Source organism: Nelumbo nucifera, chromosome 5 (assembly GCF_055504915.1).
Source record: "Nelumbo nucifera cultivar China Antique chromosome 5, China Antique-T2T, whole genome shotgun sequence".
Classification (NCBI taxonomy): Eukaryota; Viridiplantae; Streptophyta; class Magnoliopsida; order Proteales; family Nelumbonaceae; genus Nelumbo; species Nelumbo nucifera.
In genome coordinates, this window is record NC_142653.1 from 76196210 (window position 1) to 76220304 (window position 24095).

At 35.8% G+C, this 24095-nt stretch overlaps 1 protein-coding gene across 2 annotated transcripts; it reads right to left on the reverse strand.

Moving 5' to 3' along the window:
• Positions 1-10: 10 nt before the first annotated feature.
• Positions 11-22333, reverse strand: LOC104593941 (vacuolar protein sorting-associated protein 9A-like). Of its 2 annotated transcripts, XM_010254044.3 has the most exons (6): positions 22064-22329; positions 13980-14127; positions 5277-5444; positions 2751-2930; positions 1374-1665; positions 11-402 (listed from the first exon to the last, which is right to left on the reverse strand). In XM_010254044.3, exons 1-6 carry the CDS (start codon positions 22153-22155, stop codon positions 131-133), a joined length of 1152 nt encoding a protein of 383 aa, XP_010252346.1. In that variant the 5' UTR covers positions 22156-22329; the 3' UTR covers positions 11-130. The 2 variants fall into 2 exon arrangements, with proteins under 2 accessions (XP_010252346.1, XP_010252348.1); XM_010254046.3 differs by lacking the exon at positions 5277-5444 and having other exon boundaries at positions 22064-22333.
• Between the last annotated feature and the right edge of the window lie 1762 nt (positions 22334-24095).

The window sequence follows — 24095 nt, forward strand, 5'->3', positions numbered from 1 at the left end:
GTTTTCTATATTTTGCCTTTTAGAAGCTTATATAGATTTAGCTTTAATAAGAAAAAGAAAAGCAACAGGGAAACAAATCAAGTGTCGCATACGAAACAACAATGAAAGATAAACTCACTAACTCCTTTTTTTACTTAGCCTCGGTGATGTCTGACGCATCTTGTTGCTTTGGCTGCTGGGGTAAAATTAACTGTGCTTCTTGTTGCCTGGGTTGCCGTGGCAAAGTGTCTTGGGCTTCCAAAAAATGTAACGCCGGTTCTTTGGCCAAGGGAAGGCTTTTTACTGCCCTACGCAACCTTGAATACTTGGTAACAACCTCTTTGTATAGATTCAGCAGCTTTTCAACATCTGCCACTGTTAACTCTCCAGGATCTGCTCTCATGAATGGATAGTCTTCCTCCACTGAAATGCAAAAAGAATATCTACCTAGTTAGTACCATTGGATTAGACAAAGCCGTAAAGGTTCAAATGAAAGTATAATCATATAAATGCATCAATAAAGCTAAGTTAGAAACATTTTAAAAGTTTCTGTGAGAGTTCGGCTTCAGTCAGTGCAAAGTCCGTTCCAACAGCCTCCTGCAGCTTTGCATTGGGAATATCTCCCCATGAAATAAAGCACATAAGTACAGAGATATTCCCAATGCAGGGCTATAAAGGCTGTTGGAACGGAAGTTGCACTAACTGAAGCTGATCTCATCTTAGGAGTCTATGTATAAAAAGGCCATAAGCAATGTTGGTCCCAGCTATTTGGGGTCATGGGAGGAACAGTGGAAAGACCTTAGGAAACCAAGCTACCTTTAATTTTGAAGTTCATAAAATTTAGATTAAAAGCAAAAATTTAAACAAAAAGCTACCTTTAACATAGCATTGTATGGTGTAGCAGTGAGATTGTTATTTGCTTTACAAGAGAATTGTGTTAATTCTCTAATAGTGGAACATTTTTAATATAAATATGCATCAAATATAGAGTTAACAGGGAGCAATTAATATGGTAATAATAGTTTAGGATGGAATGACGACTTAATAAAATTACATGCTTTTGAAAACTGGACCAGAGTGGACGGTCAGACCGGTTGACCTAGGAACTGGTCATGGTGGTCTGGTTTTGGACCTCAAACCCGTCTGACGGGTTTGGACCAGACGGTCAAGACCATTTGACCCGGGAACTGGTGACCAAAGCGGTTCCATTTCCGTGTTGGTTTTTAAAACCATAATAAAAATATGGAAAACAATTATATGTAATGCAATAAAGTGCAATTATGGATAATCGAAAAGGTGAGGATTTAGCAAGGTCCCCCAACAGCAGGTATAATACTATTCTGACTGCCTTACAAGATGTGGAAATAGTAAAGCTTTGGCATTTTAGGACTCACCAACCATGTTGATCTCCATCTCATGCCTCCTTGTGGAAGGACCAGGCCCAGCCATATCCTCCAATTTGGGGCAGGGTTCTATACACTTCTCTTGTTTGTCCAACCTAGCTTGAATCATTTTCTCCTGGAACTCAGATTCATTTATGGAAAGAGATTTGGCATCTAAGTCAATGATAAAAGATTTTGCAGACATAAGATTCGTGAAATAATAAGCAGCTTCTGAGATCAGTTTTGACTGCCGCCTATATAGTTGTATGAATTTGAGGTTTGAATGCAACTGAGGAGGATTTGCCTGCCAATGGTGAAATCCTATGTGTGAATAAAACTTAGATAAGCAAGTTAGTGCTATAAACAACATGAATAGACAAATGGCAAAATGCTTGAAAAAAAGAGCTCCAACCAATACAACCAGATTTTTTCTGTTTTATAAATAACAGTTCCTAATAATCCTCAATAATCATTCCATGGATGTAAATTGAGCAATACTTTATTCAAGTTGCCTGAGCAAGCATGTCCTGAACTCACCATTCAAGATGCTAATACTAGAATATTTTGAATTTACATTTAATACTTTTGGGCCCTCAAAGGACATTACAACTATGAAAACCATGCTATTTAAATTGCCTAATAGAAGTCATAGGAGCACCCATTCTAGGTGCAAAAGAAATCAGAAATGCAATATCTACTTCATTCAAATCTGAGCTAGAGATTTAATAAAAGAAGTGCTAGATAAAAGGGAAGTACCATTAGCTTTTCTTACTCATTTAAAAGCAGCCAACCTACAATGTTTTATTTAAGCATTTGTGGAAGAAACTAATACTAAAAATTTCCGTTGTACATGACAACATTTAAGTCAAAAAACAAGAGTTGAAACCACCTTGGTAAAGCTGTGCAAAAGAAGCTTAAAAGGTTTAAAATGGAGAAATAAATGTACCCTAACACCTATTTGATGTAAGGATCTGATTCCAGGCATCCAGCCCTTATTGAGGTTCCACTGGCACATATACAAGCCATCAAAACATGTGGGAGGCCTGCTAGACTGTGTAATTTCCATAATGTACTGTTGCAAACAGAACAGTTAATTGGCGCCTTTGGATTGGCGCAGGTGGTTGCTAATTTCCGAAATTTACTGTTGCAAACAGAACAAAACAGAACAAAACTTATTCTTATCCAGTTAATCAATTGTTATGTATGTAACAAGATTAACAAAGAATTTATAAATGAAGTTAAACTTATGTAATATGGACATGAAAAGACAATTTTTGTTTTCTTTTAATAACTTAAGGTTGATGCAAAAGTCCTTGTAACTTCAGATATTTTAATTGACAAAAATAAGAATGATATAGGCAGAATTACTTATTACCAAGGAGGCCTTGCCTTGATGGTGACATAAATAAGAATTGGAAGAAAGTCATCAGCCCCAGCTGGTACATTATCTGATGACATTGCCACATTGAGCAGCAAATTGTTGATGACCCTGCAACAGTTTAAAATGCAAAGAAGCTTCTCACGTGGAGCTTTGAAAGCATTCATTTTCTGCAGTTCTTTCTGAGCAAACTACATCAAAGAAAAAGAGAATGAAAGATTGTTTCTTCTAGATAAAGGCAAATTAATTATAAGTTGAGAGATAATCCCTCACAAACAGCTCTAGACAATACAATGATGACAAGTTCAGAAAGGTTATGAAGAATACATATTGATGGTCCAAGGCAAAAAGACATCCCTAATTCATCATCATCATCATCCATGCCTTATCCTAACTAATATGGGGTTGGTTACATGAATACTGTTTTGCCAATCCATTCTATTTAAAGCCATAGCCAAATTGTAAAATACATCTCTAGTTACTTTATAATATTAAGTAATTTCAAGAGGACAGGACTTGATTATTGTCGACAATGACAAAATTATTCATCAAATAAAATAAATTCCAAAAGAAAGAAAAGGAAGAGATGGGCGAAAATAAACTCATGTATGTCTTAACAATCTTTTGACAATCATCCAATTTGTCAGCGAAGGAATTCTAGTCTATTTTAGTTACTACTTAGATTATGAAATTATCACATGGTCCGAATTGTATAATAATCTTTCTATATGAACTTGTTTAACTACATCATTGTACAAATACTAATGCATCAATTGTTTATATAGATTAGGACCTACTCTAAATAGAATGCAACAATACTTTGATTTAGTGTTTTAAAATGCACGCCTCAGGCACATGGGCAAGGCACGTGCACCTCACTTCAATCCAGGTGAAGCCCCTTTCAAAAGCTTGATGCCTGGTGCACTCTGTGTCTCAGCTCAAGTGTGCACCTCTTTTAAATGTCTTTTCTTTTTTGCTTTTTTTTTGGTAGAAGAAGATTTTTCTACTTTTTATACCTTTGGTAATGGTTTGTGAACTTTTAAATTTCTTTTTGTTGTTGTTTATATGATACAATGGTCTATCAACTTAAAAAAACAAAAACAAAAACAAAGAGCATTTTTATACCTAAAGCCTTAGTTCTTGCAAATAGAAATTCAAATAGAGGAATTTGAAATCTTGAACTAAAGAAGCAACAAAAATACAACTAATATTTGATACCCAATCATAAAATAGAATGAACTGTCGCCAAAATTACAAAATGAACCCCTTTATATATACAGACTGAAAGCTTAGGTTGGTGACTAGTGCTGTCAATGGATCAGGTCTGGTCTAGGTCAAGGTACACCCAATACCAACCTGATAAGCAAATATGCAGAACCAGTTGCAAACTAGACCTTATAGGGTCTGTAACCGGGAGTTGGGTCTAACCTAATAAAACCTGATTATAATTGAAAATTATGCTTTTAACTTGCAATTTGACAATAAACCTACTTATTTGTTAAATCAACACATACGGACATCATAATATGATAACATTACAAGAATATCATGAGAAAAAAAAGTATTTTTATGGTGAAAAAGAAAAAATATATTAGACTGAGGGTATTTTGTAATATATCAATATGCATATAAAATTATATATATAGTTGGTTCGAGTCTTAATCCATTTAGAACAACCAAAACTGGTTTGACTCAATTATAATTAGGACATAGCGCAGACCCAGACACTATATAATTGGGTTGGTTCAATTTGTGTCTGTTGGATCTACTTGACCCATTGTTGGCAGCACTGTCCCAAACCCCTGCATGGACTTGCTTGGGCTTGCCTCAAGGGGCCTTTATGGAGGCAGTGGGCCAATCTCCTAGGATTAAGAGCGTAAGATGTTTAACATCACACTAGCTACTTGAAATAATGCAACTAGCAGATAAATAAATACATCGAAATTTTCACTTACCTGGATTGTTGAGTCCTTGAAGCACTTTGGAATGATTTAGATATATTTGATTTCACTTTCATCTTATGTACTTTAATTTGAGTCAATAGATTTTTTAAATATGTAATTTCCTTTAAAATTCAAGTTTGCATTTTTATGCATAATTTTTGGAAGGTGCAAACATGGTTACACAAGCCCACTATAGGAAAGAAATCAGGGTGTCTCTAGAAAAGAAGCATAACTGATGCATTAGGCCATGCCTCTCCCTCTCTCTCTATACATGCAGACAAGCATGCTACATGCATAAGTAGATAGATGAACACACAATAATCTTCAAATCAGATGCTTCAAAAATGAATGCCCAATATAAACACACATGAAACAGAGAAGATGAGTTACATGACAATTTCTGTAGTACCATTTTGATTCTTCTACATACATCACTTAAACCAGGTTTAAATATACAAACTACAAGGTAAAACACTAGTAGAAAGTATATAACAATATAAAATGAGTTCACAACAGATAAATTATAATAACAAGAAAACATCAGGAATTATATAACATTACAATTAGAGAAGGAAAAGGGAACATCATGTATACCAGCCATGAAGTTTCGTTATGATAAGGTCCAGGTATATCTAAATGTTCAGGTTTAATAAAATGTTGCAACAGGCATATTTTCTCTGAGATCTCTTGGTCAACTTTAGTGTCCTCTGAAGAGGCAAATGTACGAGTGAACAGTTTTGTCATCACATACTTTTCCAAACCCTGTAGTACACACCCATAGACATACACCAACCAGAGAAATATAAGAACAAAAAGAAAACAACACAAAAATAGAAAAGGATTAAATAAATTTTACTAGAAAAATGTAATTTGCAATCCAGATAAACCATTATGAATTGCAGAAATATTTTCCTATGGAAGTGGTAAAATTTTTTTGATCAGTACCCATCAAAGTTGTAAGTATATCATTCTTTTTCTACCAAGGTCCTAATAAAAAATAAAAGCTTTCCTTGGTGTAATTATAGATTCTGTTGTAATTATTATTATATGTGCTGCAAGGACACTCTTGCCTTTTTCACTTTTAATTGTATGCCATCTAATATAAATAAGACCCTAGGTACCGCCAGCCTAGTTTTTTGGTTCTCAAACTTTTCTTCTTCTTCCTACCTTGATTTCTTGTGGAATAATATGGCATCTGAGCAATTCTCTGGGATCAAAGAGCAGTCTGGTCGTTCTCCTTTATTCTTACCTTTTTTGGACTGAAAGTTTAAGGAACTCCAGTCGGCCAGGTCTGAGACAAATTTTAGTGCTTTCCCCTCTAGGAAGAAAGGGAAAATTGCTACTTTGATAGTTTATGTTGATGATATAGTTATTATTGGTGATTGAACCTCAGAAATACAGAGACTGAAGGAATTCTTGGCCACTCAGTCCGAAGTAAAGGATCTAGGTCCCTTACGTTATTTCCTTAGAATTAAAATTGCCTGCTCTCAAAAAGGGATTTTCATTTCACAAAGGAAGTATATCTTGGATCTCTTGCAGGACACAGGTAAATTAGGGGTGAAGCATGCTAACACTCGTATTGATACAAATCACAGACTAGGTCCCTTACATTATTTCCTTGGAATTGAAGTTGCCTGCGAGGAAATATTTCCTAGATCTCTTGCAGGACACAAATAAACTAGGGGTAAAGCTTACTAACACTCCTATTGATGCAAATTATAGACTGGGTGATGGAGAACCCATAAAAGATGTCAAATAGTTGTAGACTATAGAGGCCTGTGGGAAGACTTCTATATTTATCAATGACCTGGAAAGACAAAGCTTATGTTGTAGGTGTCCTCTTGGAACCATATGCTTTTTTCATTTATTTTAAGTTGCTTTGATCTGTTATTTTTTTTTTATGAATAATAGTAAGTTTATTGATTCAGAAGCAAATTAGAGTGAGTTCATTCATCATCCCAGTGAGAGGCGCAAGCTGCAGCCCCTCCTTGAAACTTACAAGTAAACTAGGAAAAAAAAACAAGAATCACAACTGAGCCCAAAATAATTCTTCCCTATTTACCCCTTGCTTAGCTAACACATCTGACAAGGTATTTGCTGATCTCCCCACCCACTGTACAGTGACCAACATATTCCTTGTCAACCAACTAAATTTCTTCATTTCATTCTTGTATTGCCACATAGCCTCTTCAGAATTTTTCAACCAACCCACCACCACTTTGGAATCCCCCTCAATTATTAGTTGTTGTACCCCTAGCTGGTTTGCAAATTGGACCCCTTGTACAGCAACTAAAAGTTCTGCCCTGATGGAATTCCCAATTCCCAAAGGACCTGAGTAGAGCAACAAAATCTCTCCCTTCTCATTTCTCAAAGCATCCCCCATTCCGGATAATCCTGGATTACCCATGCTGCTTCCATCAAAGTTCAACTTAATTGAGCCTTCGGGTGGAGGAGACCAGCTTGTAATTGATTTGGCCTTTAAAGATGAGCACCTTGCTACTACTAACCAATTTCTCCAAATGTCATTAAAGGAGAATTGACGAAAGATTTCCAAGGTCTTCAGCCAATATATTGCCCTGTTTAACACACAGTCTTTCAAATCTTGGTTGTTCCTTTCCTTATCTTGAAAAATTCTGAGATTCCTTTCTTCCCAAAGAGTCCAAGTCAAGGCAGCACGAGCACATCTCCACATATTTCTCCCTATTTTTGTAGGCCAATAAAAGGTAGAATGGTTGAAGAGCATGTGAACTTCTGCTGGTAGACTCCAACTACCCCCAAACAACGAAAGTAGCCAAGCCCAAAGGTCTGCAGAAAAGGGACAAGATACTAATAGATGGTAACAATCCTCACCGTGAGCTCTACAGAGGATACACCAATTAGGAGAAATACAGAGAAAAGGTCGTCTCTTTTGTAGGTTGTCTAAAGTGTTTACTTTCCCATGGAAAACTTCCCAACAAAAAGCCATAATTTTTAGGGGGATTGGCCTACACCAAATTTCTTTTGACGGAAAGGGTTGGTGAGTAGAAAGTTGAGAGATGGACTTGAAAAAAGAAGCACAAGTGAAGGTTCCATTGGGTCTAGGAGTCCAAACCCTCTTATCTGGCTTTGGGGGATCCAAACAAACCTGATTAAGACACCCAAGCAAAAAAGAAAGAGACTCAATTTCAGCATCCCTAACTCCTCTACGAAAACCAAAATCCCAAGTAGGATCTAAGGGTGTTCCCAAGGGTGAGACAAATTTTGAGACCACCTCTTTTTTGTACAAAGAAATAGAAAAAAGTGAGGGGAACAAATCCTTTAATGGTGAGTCTCCTACCCAAATATCCTCCCAAAAAAGGATAGAGTTGCCAGAACAAACTTCATACCTGATAAAATTGAGGAATTGAGGAAGGGTGTTGTGAATAGCCCTCCAAGGTGCTGCTAGGTTAGATTGCCTCGATACACCAGCATCCCATCCATTCTCTGACCTCCCATGAATGCTTCCCACCACCTCATGCCACAATCTCTCTCTTTCCAAAGGCCATCTCCACAACCATTTCCCTAACAGAGCTTGATTCTTTCTAATTACCCTCCCAATTCCCAAACCCCCCTCTTCTTTACTTTTGCACACAATTTCCCAATTAACCAAGTGATCCTTTTTCTCTTGTCCCGGCTCCCATAAGAAGTCTCTCATCAACTTCTCCAACTTCCTAGCTTCCCTAACTGGTATCCTAAAGACAGACAAATAATAGGTAGGTAAGTTAGCCAAGGTAGCTCTTATTAGGGTAATTCTTCCTCCTAAAGAGATATAGTTCCTCTTCCAAGAGACTAATCTCTTCTCAAATTTTTCTAACACTGGGGTCCAAAATCTACTCTCCCTAGGATTTGCCCCTAAAGGAAGCCCTAAATATGACATAGGCCAAGCAGAGGTGGAACACTCAAGACACTCTGCAATAGCCTCGACCTCCCCTACCTCCAAATTTATACCTGCTACGCAACTCTTTTCCAGATTTATTCTCAAATTAGAGACACTTTCAAATCCTTTTATTAGCTCCTTTAGGTTTGCTACCTTTTCACTAAGACCTCCTTCACAAAAAATCATTAGGTCGTCTGCAAACTGAAGGTGGGTGATGGGGACTTGGTGTCTCCCTATTCTCCAACCCCTGATGGCATCTTCGCTGTCAGCCTTAGTAATGATCCTACTAAGGGAAGCAGCCAACAAAAAAGGGAAGCAGCCAACCAGCCATTTATACCATATATAATGGTATGTATGTATGTATATATATATATATATATATGTATGTATGTATGCATGTATGTATGTATCAATTTTCTAGATATCACCTATTAGTTATCATTTTTAATGACATAATCAGGACCAACCTAAGCATCTGAGAAGATTACACAATGTATCAACTGCAGGGAAGCTCTTGGGAAATCTTGGAAAATCTTGGAAATTGATGGGTTGTTATGTCTATGCACAAATAAATAGACATGAGTACCATATTCTAAAGAAGTTTGCGCAGAATCTTCCAAGTATCTAACTCTTCTCCATTTTGAAGGACCTCAATCACATCAAATACACACACAAAGTCTCAACTAAGTCCATATCATGCTTGAAACCTACTAATCTAGACATGTATAACATGGAATAGGTGTAAATATTAAGTCTTGATGCTAATATAAAGAAACAGTTCATGGCATGAGTGGTAACAGAGAGAACTTGGACTTGAACAAGTCACACTATATGACATCAATACATTCAGGCATCTATTAATACATTTTTTATGACATAATCAAGCAGAGAGGTTTCGTCCATTTTGGGAAACATATGATAAAATTTTAGATAAATGATAACATGAATATCGATACACACTTATAACTCATTGTATAATCAAAACTCCCATTTAGAATAAGATATGACAAGGAAAATACATTGTAATGCATGACCAACCCTGAAAATACAAGTTGGACATAATTACTTGACGTTTGAAAGATGGGAAGAGAGGAAACTAAGCTCACAGATATGTTGATGGCACTGTGTTGTTTAATGATGAAATTGGAGTACAAGGGGCAAAAAAATTGCACTCTTTGATAAAAGGCTTTGAGATGATCTTGAATCTCCTTACCCAACCCCCTCCCCCCCCCAAAAAAAAAAAAAGAAAAGTCTTGAATCTGAAAGTTAATCTTAATAAAAGCTGCATTGCTGGAGTAAACATGCGTGAGGAGGAAGTAGGTAGAATTGCAGGACATATGAGGCATTCAACTAACTGGATGGCCAATGAAATAATCTTGGATTCCCATTAGGAGGAAAGCTGAAGAGTAGCAGTTTTTTGAATCCCATCATGGAAAGGTGTGCAAAGAAATTGTCCACTTGGAAGAGAAGATATGCTATCTTAGGAGATAGGATAAACCTAATTAATTCAAACTTTAGAAAATCTACCAGTCTACCATCTTTCAGTGTTTAAGATGCTGGTCGTAATACTAATATCCAAAAGATTGGGGAACATCATGAGGGACTTCTTATGGGAGCCAAGAGAATCTAAAAGTATCACTTGCTAGACTGGAAAATTGTGTGCACTAAGAAGACAAAAGGGGGTCTAGGTATGGTTGGATTGATGAAGAGGAATTTAGCACTTTTTTTTTTCTTGAAGAGTAAAGCAAAAAAAAAATATTAAAAATAAAAGGAGAGGATACAATCTGGTTAGGTGTCAAGATGACACTCCAATACACTTAGTCCAAATTAAAAAAGATTCACATTGCAAGCTTGGATCTCAAGAATATCCCAAAAGTTTTCTATGAAGTCTGAAATATTAATTTTCTCAAATTCTTGAAGAGATAGGATCCAGCTTGTGACATGCTTTCTGACTGAAGCCACAACCACTTAAACTCTTTTCTTTGTCCTAAAAAAATCCTTCTGTTCCTTTCGGATCACAATGTCCAACACATTGCAAATGGGATGCAGCTCAATATAATTTTAGCTTTCTTGCTTCCTCTGAACCTTAGCCAAGAAGAAAATATTTCGGCTGTTGAGGAGGGGTGGAATATTGGGAGTCCAAAGAGGAGAGAGTAAAACTTCCATATGAAGTTTGCCACTTTGCATGAGAAGAACAAGTGAAAAGCAGATTCCTCCTCCTATTTACATAAGTAGCAGTAACTAGCCATGTTGAAACCTCTGCTCTTCAAGTGTTCTGTTAGGGAAATGATGGAGGTTTGCCATAGACTCGGGCAACTATGGCATTATGTGGTGGCAAGCATTCATGGGAGACATCTTAATAGTTGGGATATCAGTTTAAATGCAAGGGTTCTTCCTATTGTCCTTGGAACTGCTTCCTTGGTTCCTAACCCACACTTGGCTCTTTGTCAACTCTAGGGATAAGGTCAATTTTTGAGAGGACTACTGGTGGTGGGGAGATAGATGACTGAGAAACTGCTAGGACTTTTATAACTTAATTGAAAAACAAACCTATTTCATATTCTTCTTTGACCCCCCACAACCACTTATTTACATATGTAAGGGCCCACAACAATACATGAAGGCTTATCAGAATTATATAGGCTTTCACAAAAAAAAAGGCTCCATTGCAGAGAATTTTGAGATCAATCAAGGTAGAGCAGTATGGTGTCCAAAATTTACGAGATCTCTCTTTGATTGGGAAATTCAAGAGTGTGTGGATCTTCTGGCAAAACCATAGGCAGCTGAACCTCAGGCAGAAAGGAAAGATTCAAGATGGTGGAAAGAATGTAGAAATGGTCTATTTTCAGTCAAATCCTTCTATAAGTCTTTGTCAAGGTCAAATGGAGAAAATTTAGAATCGAAAGGCATCTGGGGAAACCTTGTCCCCCCAAGGGTGGAAACTTTTGCTTGGCTAGTGGCATTGGATAGCATTTTGACATTAAACCATCTTCAAAACAGAGGTTTTCACTTAGCTGGTAGATGCTTTCTGTATTTGTCTGTATTCAGTTCTATAGAAGAAGAAGAAGAGAATAGAAGAAATGGGCTGCACATCTCTCCAGCTCTCCAAGACAGCTTTTATACTATGGCAATAAGAAAGAGATACAATGACAAACCTGCCCCTGATTAGTAGGCAGTAAGAAAACATAAAAAACAAAGTAGGCACAGGCCGATTTAGCCCAGGAAGGAAGTTACACAAGTAAATGTTACGACATAACATAAATAGGCCCAAGCCCACAATGCTAGGCTACACAACAGATGCTATCTTTGTGCAAATGTAGAGGAGAATGTCTATCATTTGCTTGTTGAGTGCCTTTTCACCAAATTCATTTGGGGCTTCTTTAGGCTTTTCAAGGTTGGTGGGTGGTCTCCCAATTCTGCGGAGATCTTTTCCAAATGGCCAAAGGTAAAAGCAAATGTCAAGGCAAAGACTACTTGGAGCGGCATTCCTTTTGCAGTCTATTGGGAATTATGGAAAGAAAGAAATAGAAAAATATTTGATAAGAAGGCTTGAACAAGGGAGCATATCACACTTCTATGCGGCAAAAGAATTATGGACTGGGCTCTCATTCTCCCAGGGTTTGAAGGAATCTCAAAGGAAGACCTTGATTCTGGATTGTGGAACATTCTGGAGTTGGATTAATTGTTTCCCTTTTGTTCGGTTTATGTTTCTTCTCCTTTTTTCTTCTTAGTGTATCCTTTTTATTTGCTCCACTCTCCTTTGTAGCTTTGTTTTCTAGTGATATTTCATCACTATCAGATGTACTTAAATCTCTTATCAATAAATTTTCTTTTTTATTTACTACCAAAAAAAAGTTTAGATCTTTTAAGTAGCAGCTTACTTAAGAGACCTATTACATATTATGCATAGATTTTATCAGTAGAAAGAACCTATTAATCTAAATTTATACCAAATATAGGGAAACAAATCATTTATTTTACTATTAGCAACCAAACCAGAAGACCATATGCTTCTGCACCATATAATAACAAGTTTCTGAGAGAAAATTGTTCTTGTTGTCAGGATTTTAGTGACTTAATCTTCAATGGAGATTTTTCTCCAATTAATTTGTTAGGTTGTCATTTAATTATATGGACATGGATGGTAAATTGTAATTGACATTTTACCAAGGGTAATACCATGTTAAGAAGCTATTGCCATGTAACCACCAAATAGACATCTTGCATATTACACACCAGACAAAATAATTGGGAATTTTTGTATCTCTAACAAGGTTGAATTCTTTTTTCTTTATGTGGACAACTTTGCTCAGATTGGATTCTGACTTTGAACCACCTAGCTTTTTGAAACTATTTATCCCTAATATGTATTTCATGTACAAGGAGAAGCATGAACCAGCCTCCCATTTTATGCTTCATTTCCTTTTCATCTACAAGAATGAAATTATTTCTTGGCAGAATTTGGTATAACTTGACCGTTCCTCAGGTCATTACAGAGCTATTTTTAGTAGGGGTGCAAATTTGGGAACATGGCTCAAAAAATTTCAATATTGTTGCTTCTTTGAAAATCTGACAAATGCTCAACCCAGGTCTTTCCAAGTTGCATCCACTAAATTTTAGGAGGGCTTATCTTCCAGAATCCTTTTTCCATTATAACATTATGTTTGAAAATTAGTGCATCTTTAAACACAACTGTTTACATGAGAATTTGTTGGGAAAGAATAAGATCACTGACCACCTTTTTTTCTTGGTCTTCAATTAGTTTCTGGGTTGTTAACTTCTCCTATTTTAGAGATCAATTGACAGAGATTAAGGGTCCATTTGATTCGTAGTCAGAATTGAAATGGTGTATTCCCATGGTCTGTTTGGTTCAAACAGGAATGGGAATGGGATTCCGATTCCACCCAACCAAACAGTTGGAATCAGAATAGCCCATACCGATTCCGATTCCAGACCCCTATTTCCGCGAACCAAATGGAGCCTAAATTTAACTCCCCTTCTGTAGCTTTTAATTGTGCACAGATCAATCAACACTCTCATTGACCGATTTATCTTGCGTTCTTGTACATGGGGTTTCTCCTTCTCTGTGGCTTAAATGCTACTTGGTAAAGTTCACCTCTTAAGTGCGCTCACCCAATACATGAGGCATATTTGATCCATTAGGATGGACAAAAAAGTCCAATGGAGGATCAATAATCATATTATGTGTTATTCATTACATAAATCTTGTTGTACAATGCCTTTTCCATTACTAACATAAAGTGAACAATTGAAAATCAGGTTGAATAAGTTGCAAACAAATCATGATAATCAATAGAAGTAGCAAGTCATTACTTAATTAGAAAAACGAAAATGAAAGAGTATTTACAATAAGAGCTTAATACACTGAAGAATACATTTACCTCAACAGCACAGTCAATTTCTTCCTCAGTGGCACCAGCCCATAATGGATGATCCCTAATGGAAGACTCCATGGTCAAGAGGAAATCTTGTAGCTTTTTGCTATCACTTTCAGAATTGGCAGTACAAAATGAAAACGACACAATGAAACTGCAACATAACATCCTTGAAGTATCACAAAATCCAATTGCTAAAGAATAAACCATTGAATGAAAGAGTAAGAAAATTTCCTTGGTGAAGAAAGAATGCTAAAAATAGGAAGTCAAAATATGGATTATTAAACAGGAAATATAAGTATGTCATACCAAAAGCATAGTTGCCAAGGTGTAAAGGTAATTCTAGAGAATAGAGGAGTGCCAAGCTAGCATACATGCCAGCCTAGGCAATGGAATTTGAAAAATAAAATCCTATTATTCTAGGCTAATTTTCTAGTGTTATATACCAACCAGTAATCATACAAATTGAAAAATGTAAATGCTTTTAATTAAATAACAATAAATTTCATATCAAAACATGATAAGTCATCATATTTAAAAGAAAATATCATTTTAAATCTATTAATTAATTTTAATATTTCAAACACAACATTGCATTATATATATAATAAGTCTTTGATAGAGCAATTGCATGTCAAAAATATCAATGATTGGGAAATTGTTCCACTGACTGAGCCACCAAGTCTCATTCAAGGTTTCAAGCCCAACCCACAGTCTGATGATGATAGAATCTGGTCTTGGGAGTCCTCTGGTAAGTTTTCTTCTCAGTCCTACAACAACCTTGTTTTGGTGAGGATGGAGACTTCCCTTGGGCTTTAATCAATTCCCATGCACCATTGAAAATTGCCTTCCTGGTTTGGACTGCAGCTCTTGATAATTGTACATGGGCTGGTGTATTCGGTTTTCTTTATTTTGCAATATAATACCTTACCTTCTTCAAAAGAAAACCAAGGGCCCCTCTTTTGTCTTTCTCTCTCCTCAAATGATGGGAGCAAGAGAGGAAAATGGAGTAGTGGAAATCAAGATTTTTATATTCTTGAACCTGTGGCAATATTTTAATGTTTGGTTGATTTGAATTTTAGTATTCTGGTTGCATCATGAGGACACCCTCATTGTAGCATGGTTCTATAAAAATTTGGGTTGATTAATGTTTCCTAGATTATAGGAATCATGTTAAGTTGGCTGAGCATACTTAAACAATGGGGAAGAAGACGCATAATATATATTCTTCTAATATGTTGTTAAGACCATGTTAGGATTCCTTTTAGATTTTTTGTTAGCTACTCTGTAGATCAACAAGAGTCATATGGAACTTTCAAAGTTTTGGGAGCACCATGTTCCCAGCTCACTCCTTGTGCCTTGCTATGTAGGACTGCCTACTCAAACACCACATGATGTAGAATTGTCAGCTTTGATACCAAATGAAATAAGATTGTCTATGACTTAAGGATGAGACAAGGAAGGTAACAATGGGTAAAATGGGCAATTTTATGATTGAAAGAAAGGGTTAAAAGGGTTAGAAAGGTCTTGTATCAAAATCTAAGAATTGTAAAATTCTCTGTGAGACTGAAAAATAAAAAACTTAAGAACTTAAGCATAGAGATGGAACATTTTAATGAAACTTTAATAATGTTTATAATGAATCTGAAGGAATTCTGATTAAGTTTTGCACAAAAGGACAAAAAAATTCCTTTCATAAGAGAAGATTATTCCAAAGACTAGGATCTTAGATGGAGCTTTGGGATGAAATTTGGTAGATAAAAGATGATGAACATCTAATTATCTATGGTCTAATAATGCAAAGTGACTAAATATGAGAACAATAGGAGGCTTTTTGGCACAAAATGACAACGATTGTAAAAAAGGGAAAACATTAGGTTTTTTATATAACTAAAGACACGCGTGACTGTATCAATTTCAGTCCTTTAGGTCTGTTGAATCGAATCCTTTAATTAAGAATTTGAGGGATACTAATTTCCGTAAGAGTTCTCAGATTAGAGAGAGAAGAGAAGAGAACCCAGAGTTACTCAATGGTAGGGGTGATCAGGGCCGGGCCTGAGCTGGGCTTAGCACCTAGAATAAGGGCTATATCTCGGGCTTGGGCCTGGGATGGACCAGGCCAGGCCAGGTTCCAGGCCTATAATTTTAAATATGAAATATGAAATATATTATAAAACCGTCCCTCAAATGGTAATATTGAATCCTTTTTCATTAATAGAAAATAAATCTGGTAAAAAAAATCCAAAAGAAACCACAAATCTCTACCATATAAATTGCAAAAATTGTAACAAATGAGCAAATTTTGGCTTCTAACAGGAAAAAAACTGAAATTAATTTGACATTGTTGCTTCATAAATATTATACCATTCTGATTTACTGCTCAATAGGTTTAAATCGAGAACCTCGGTTTCAAATTCCTTTTCTTCTCTCTGTTTCTTTGAAAGGCAATCTCCCTTCTAACAGCATAGATGAAAAATGCTAATTGATGGTGTTCCATACCCTCCCTGTCATTTCCAACTTTATCAGCTGTGATTGGAGATTGATTTGATTGATGGTTTGTTTAAAAAAAAAAAAAAAAAAAAACAGAACCATTAAGGTTGTTAGGTTGTAGCTTCCCAATGTCGTCTAACTATTGGGTGGAATGATGAATCTCTTCACTGTGGTGGTGAAGATAGCATTTTCATTTCAACTCAAAATACTCGCTAGGGTCAACCAACTCTTACCTAAATAAAGCAAGCTCAAAACCACCATTCTGCCACTCATACTCCAACTTATGAGTCTTGCTATGATACAGAAAACGTACAGAACCTAACAAATTCAAAACCAATCAAAGGGTATTTTCATTTAAATTCACATAAAGTTTTGATTGGTTAAATTGTTTTAGTATGGCACCTTTATGGTACCTTGCCCAGCCCAGCCCATGATCACAACCAGAAATAACTTAAAGAGAGTTTAGATGATAAAAAAAAATTGAAAACAGAACCGGTAGTTGGTAAAGTGGTTAAAATATGGCATACAGATTAGTAACAGCTTGGAAGCGCAGGTTAGAGCCTTAGGCTGTGTTTGGTTGCAGTGTAATTTTAATTTGTTTTGGATTTTACCTTATTCTGCTTGATGTCTTAATTTACTTCATTTGTACTGCAATCAAACAAAATAAACTAAAATTTGAAACAAAAAGAGGTCAGAATTTACACTCAAATCATTTGCACTGCCATGGTTTGCATCAGCGCAAATTTATTTGCATTGCAACCAAACACAGCCTTAAGAACATTATGTTTGAAACAATAAGGAGTAAATATCTTCTATTAAAAGATAAATGCAAAAGTTTAGAACAGTAGCAACAAAGAAGAAAAGAGGAGTATAGTAAAAGAATAAAGAGAAATTAAAGCGAACCAGGGCAAAAATTTGCAAGGGAGAAAAAGGTAAGACTAAAAGGTAAAGAAGAGCACTCACAAGTAAGATGAAACAAATGAACAAAATACTTCTTATAGAGTAAAGATGGAGCCTAATAGAGTGAACTCTATTAAGTTTCTCTAAAATCAGCACCAAACCATAAAAATTGTAAGAACAATTCAACTTTCATTGATTCTCAAATGAATTTTTGCAATGATATTTACAGATGAACATCTCTTTGAGACTAATAGGATACTTATGTTCTCAAGTACAACTACATAGGGAAATACTTGCTAACAAAGAAAAGAAATTCAAACCTAACTAAATCTAAAAGATTTTCTCAATCTCAATCAAATATTTGGTCGAGAGAATCTCCTAACCAGCCTATGGGCCCAACTTGAGATGGATAATTCTAAATTCTTGGGCTTACTGGACTGGGCTTTGGGTTTGCTTACTGGTGCAACTTAATAGGTTCATTGAATTAGGAAGTGTTCACGTGGATTTGTGGAAAACCAATTTGTTAATCTATCATTGCCTAGGTGACTAGGCACTCTTTTCCAGGTGCCTCACCTAAAGGCCTTGCTTGTAGGTTATAGCAATAAGGTGCCTGTGCACCAACCTGGATGACAAAAAATGACAAGGTGGGTGCTTTATTATAATATCATTCATGTTGCTACATCTTACTCACATGTTTGTTAATACATTCTATCTGGATGACAAAAATGACAAGGCAGGTGCCTCACTATAATATCATTCATGTTGCTACATCTTACTAACATATTTGTTAAAGCATTCTATTATATACTATGAATAAAGAGATTTCTTACATTAAATAAAATAATGGCTCAACCCTTGTTCTTTTTCTCTTTTACTTACTCTCTATATTAAATCTTATCATATAAAATCACAGCCTTCTAGTTGCTTAATTGATATGAAGCTGCTCTATTAAATACTTATCATATCAGCACCATTTTTGAAAGTATTGAAGTCAATATAAATGGTATTGTCCTATATATGAGGATTTTCCATGTTTTGAGATGAAATTATATGTAATTAATAAAGATAATTGCTTTTTTTTTCAATTAATATGCATGCTGGGTGGTATATAAAACTAGGGAACTAGGTAAAACTTAGTTTTTTGTTTAAATAAAATTCTTATCACCTAGACCTAGGCAACTAGGCAACCTACTGTCACGCAAAATCACCTAGATGCCTTGACAACTAAGCTGTGCATCCACATAAAGGACAAATACATAAGCATTGGTTTGACTTCCTCCTTCTTAGTCATTGTCTCTATATCATTCTCCCCCTGGTTGGGAAAAACTTGCCCTCGAGATTTAAAGAATTGAAGGATGAGAACTGGATTATCTTCCAAGGTAGAATAATCTATGACCACAGGAATTCAATGCTTCCACAAGCTTGAACTATAAAGCAGGTGTGCTGCACAAAACCTGTAAAAAATCTAGAAAACTATGCACTTCAAAAAGATCATTTATGCCATAGCCATTGTTTTGCTGCTTTAACCCTTAAACTGTATTTCAAGAATAAAACATCTTCATCTTAACTGATTCATGTAAACCACTCTTAAGCTCCTCTGAAGCCAATTAATTGATTACTCTATTATGTGGTTTAAATGTTTATTATGTTCATCAACACTAACTTCTTGATTTGGAGCCTTAATTGCAAATTGAACCTCAAATTCTTCACCTTGCTTCACTACATCATCAACCATAGACTGCTTAAGAAACAGGAAACACTCTTGGACGAAAACCTCAAATATCTACTTGAAATCCTACATTAAGGGTCTTGGGTTCTCAAATGTTACATTGAACCAACTTTTATTGGCTCTTTATGGGTGCGTAAGAGCTGTTAATTTGGTTGGACAATTAGTGGATTATCATTGTATAAAAATGTAACTATAGGATCTCCAATATTCTCCTCTTTGGAGGGTTTTTGTTTTTTATCCTTTCTGACCATTGGTTTTTTGTCTCTGGGCTACAGGTGCTTTAGAAAACCCCTTACCTTTTGACTCTAATCTGTTTATATACTAGTTCAAAGTTCAAACTATCCAGTTGTACAACAAGTTGGAGGAGAACGTGATCCCGTTGCCTATTAGTGAATCAAAGGGGATGTTTGATAATGGCTGAAGTGGATAAATGAATGATTTATTGCTTTGTCTTTTAGTGGATAAAATGTTTAAATAATAAAATACTCAAGGATATAATAATCAACCTAGTTTCAGCTTCAGTAAGGAGCTCACGGCATCCTTAAAAATTTATTTACTAAAAGACAGCAATAAGCCATTCAGATCACCCATTTTAGCTGTTATCAAACAGCTTCTCAAGCTATAGGATTGTTGGTTATCAATAAACCAATTCTGAGAACATACTGACATACCGTGAACTCTAATACTATAAGTGATGCCACACCCACCCAACAAATGCTACATGATGTGGCTGTAGTTGGACTGAGCAAGATGGAATTGGGTCATTAAGCTCTCAGCTTGTTATTTTGAGATTTAGCTTTATGTCAACTAGAACAATGGGCTGGATAGAACTCAAGAGAGCTAAACAATGAGTAAAACAAGTGAAATGAGAATAATAAGTGTGTAAAGTAGTTTGAAATAGGGCCCACAAGTTGGGCGAAGAACTTGGAAGAGTTGGTTAAAGGCTTAGGAAGGTCAAAACAATAAGAAGGAAGTTTACAAGGGAGAAAGGGATTAGTCCAAAAGATAAAAATGACTAAATTGACATTAATAACAAGATTCACAAGTAAGATAAAGAAAAACAGATAAAGTACTAATTATAGAGTAAACATAGAACATAGTAGATTAACACCATTAAGTTTCTTTAGGAGTGAGCACCTTCAGTCTTAGACTCAACACCATTACACAATGTTGGTCCTGTATATCTAGCCATCTAGGGTCATAGGAAGGGTGGACTGGATAAAGATCTAATGTATGGTATTTTTTTTCTGCACAAAATGGGCACTCTCAGACTTGAACCTGCATTCTCAAATTTCTCAGCATGAGGTTTCACTCTTGCACCCAAGCAAATGTCTCCAAACTTAGAATCAATACCAAGCCACAAAAATTGTAAGAACAGTTCAACTTTCATTCAATCTCAAAAGAGTGTTTACAATGATATTTTTAGATGAATATCAAAATTCTTTTGAGATTAACAAGATATTTATCCTCCCAATGAGTGTGACTAGATAGGAACACACTTGCTAACAAAGGAAGGAAATTCAAATTTGAATGAATCTAAAAGATTCTCTCAATCTCTATCATATCTTTGATTGAGAGAATCATTCAGCCAATGGGCCCCACTTGATCTTTACAATTTTAAATTCTTGGGATTGCTGGAATTGGCATAAGTTCATGGGCTTTAAGCCCAACTGAACAACTTATTAGGCAAGCTTATTGGCACAGCTTTACAGGCACATGCAATTGGGTCTTCTTAGAATTTGGTTCTGCATTAATTACCTTGGCCTCCACACCAGCACCAATCAACATAAATAAAACTTGAAGCTTTACCCTGCTCAAGTATTCACTTGAATAGCACTTTCTTAGCAACTAGGTCCTATTCCAAGGCAGTCTTGGCCTTTGAAGTAAAACTAAAGCCTGATGGGATTGCTTTTATTTATTTGATGGACTTCTTTATTTGTAAGAAATTGTAACAAGCATTTATCATTACAACTTGCTGAAAGTATCATCTAAAGGTGGTTCCATTCTAAGGAATTTCCTCTCCCTATCTCCTTCAATGGCTGTTGATAGTTGATACTATGTAGAGATTTTTGTCAAAACACATCTGAAAAGGTTCTTATCCATTTCTTTTACCTTTTCTTTGTGTCACAACAGTCTGTCTGGAAGAAATGGAAATAAAAGCTAAAAAAGTTCAACTTTGTAATCCTACATTTAACTGCCAGGAAAACCTAAATTAAAATCTTCTGCTCCAAGTTCCTCCTTAACAACAGAAATTCAAGCCAATGTTCCACCCTCCTCTATACTAAAGTTTTTCTAGGGCAACCTTGGTCTTGATGTTTATCCCTGATCATATTAATGCAACCAAAGATCTCCAAATATCCAGGTACAATTAAATGTGGTCCCTTTCCAACCGGGATTGACCTAGACACGAGAGAGTCCAGCCCATCATTTCATACTAACGTTTCCAAACCTCGAAATCTAGTCAATTTAAATCTTTCTGTTGCTGCAAAGGCCACATGAGACATTTTTATAGAAATTCATGCAAGTTCTCTGACTCATGCTGCCGTATCCTCAGTTTTCCATAATCAATATCTTCCGTAGCTTTTTAATTCATACTACGACATAAAACGCAGAAACAACGCCAATCGAACCAATTCGGTCAGGCTTATGGAAAGGAAACGACTTTGAGAGAAGAAACCCGATTAAGACTTTTCAGGTACCAAACCCATCAAAACGCAGAACTCAAAACACCAACTTCATGCCAACTAAAACCCTAAATTGAAAAGAAAAAATCGCAGCAAAAAATACCCAAACCAACAAAATTCAAGAAGAACTCGAAGGCCAGAAATCAACATATATTCTTTAAAAAAGATTCAAGAAAGCCAAAAATGCTTAATTTTTATAGACAAAACACAGTTCAAACACCATTAAATTCTGAAGAAAGAAAAAAAGAAATTCTCATGAAAAGAAAAAAAAGATGGAATTGTAGTACCTTTTGATGGAGCGAACGAGATCAAGTGAAGCGGGGTGCCGCATTCGGTCGAGGAAATCGTAGAATGTCAGCGAATTCGACGAAACCTCCATGAATCCGAGCTCCAATTAACCCACCACCACCAGAAGGTCGAGAACCATCTCTCTCCGTCTCTGCTTCTGACTCCCCGTCTGTGGATTTAAATAGTGGAAACGAAGACATTATAATAAACCCAACGAAGCAATTAAGACCAGAGGCCGAGGAGGGTGGGAGGGGAGAAGGAAGAGGAAGAATGTTAGGTCCACTCGCGTGCGTAAGCAAGGATTAAGACAATAGGTGCGTAGTACGCGCCAGGCGTGTAGAGCTTACGACCTGATTAGCAGGCGTATACCGTATACGTTAGACGTCAGTTAATTACAGTTGGTTTCGCGGCTGCGGCAGGGTGCGTAGATCAATATCATCAATTGGATTAGCTCCGATCTAACGACCACAAATCGCTGACCATATCCTCTGGACAAAATATCACAGCCGCACATTGGGAACATCTTTTTGATGTGTAGCGGTAGGGATTTCTCGATTGAGAATTGGATAGGTATCACGTGTTCTCAGTTTTTACATTAAAAAGGTAAAATGTAAAAACCTACCTTGAAATTTCTGACAATCATAAAAACCTCCCCTGAGATTTTACTTTCATAAAATCTCCTATAGTTTACAAAAAACTTGTAGTTACCTCCCTTCTATCTTTGTTTGAGTAACGAAAACTTCAAACTTACGAAATTACCCTTACACATCTTTCAATATAATCCAAAATGCCAGTTTTGCCCTCCTAACCTTCACTAGACCTAACGTTTTTATAGAGTAAAATTCCTTATTATTTTCAATCAAACTCAATGATTTTTAATTAAAAGTGATAATTTTGGGGGGGGCATTTTAGTAAATTTCTATCTAATTGGTATATATAAGGGTAAATGGGTACTTTTGAATAACTAATGCATTATGCCAATGTTTTCCATCCATGACAATAAGAAAAGGGAAGGTAACGGCAGATTTTTTCAATACTACAGGGGTTTTTGTGAAAGTGAAACCTTAGGGGAGCTTTTTATGATGGTTAAAACTTCAAGGGAGATTTTTATATTTTCCCTAATATAAAATACAAGGTTTTGGACTTTACATATTTGTATTTGTATTACTTCTTTAGCTCAATTTGGTACAAATACAAAAACAAATATGTGTAGTGTAAAACAAGGTTTAGAAATACAAAATACATCCTTTTGCACTATATAAATTTGTATTTGTTCTCTTTCCAAACTGGATGCAAATTTTATATCTAGCTCAATTTTGCATCCATTTGTTTATGATTATGATTTGAGCTCTATTCTTATAGTCCATTCATCTATGGAAAAAAAAACTCTCACAAACTATTCTTACCTAATAGAAAGTTTATACATTTTTTTACTCATTTGTAATCACTAACGGTGCAAATTTTGCATCCAAAAAACAATATAAAAAATTTGCACCAAAATTTTCACCACCTTATTTTACATTGGTTTTCTTATGTATCATCTTGTTTCCTACACACTCCTTAAAAAATAACCTTCATCCTATCACCATTCACTTTCAAACTACCAATGCTACCAACCACCCCTAAATATTTAGAAGTGCTTTACAATGATGCAAACGTCAAAGATAATATATGGACCTACAAGTCCATATTGTCATTTACATCTGTGGGTGCAAGAATAGATTGAAGTGTTTTAGATGGAAATGATCCATATACCTTTACAATCGATGAAGGGAACTTTCACCAAATAGGTTCTTTATTGCCACAAAATGGAAGAAGACCAAAATTTGCTCAATTGTATGATTATGATATAAAGCATGAAGTTCAAAACCGAATGCAAGTAATTGGTGAAAATAACGGTGCACCAAGTGTTAATCCATCAATTAAGGAAGGATTGCAATCTATGCTTGATTTATTGAATCCATACATCCAAATACTTCGTAGGGTAAGAGAAATGCTTTGCTAGGAAAATATTTCTAATTTACAAATTCA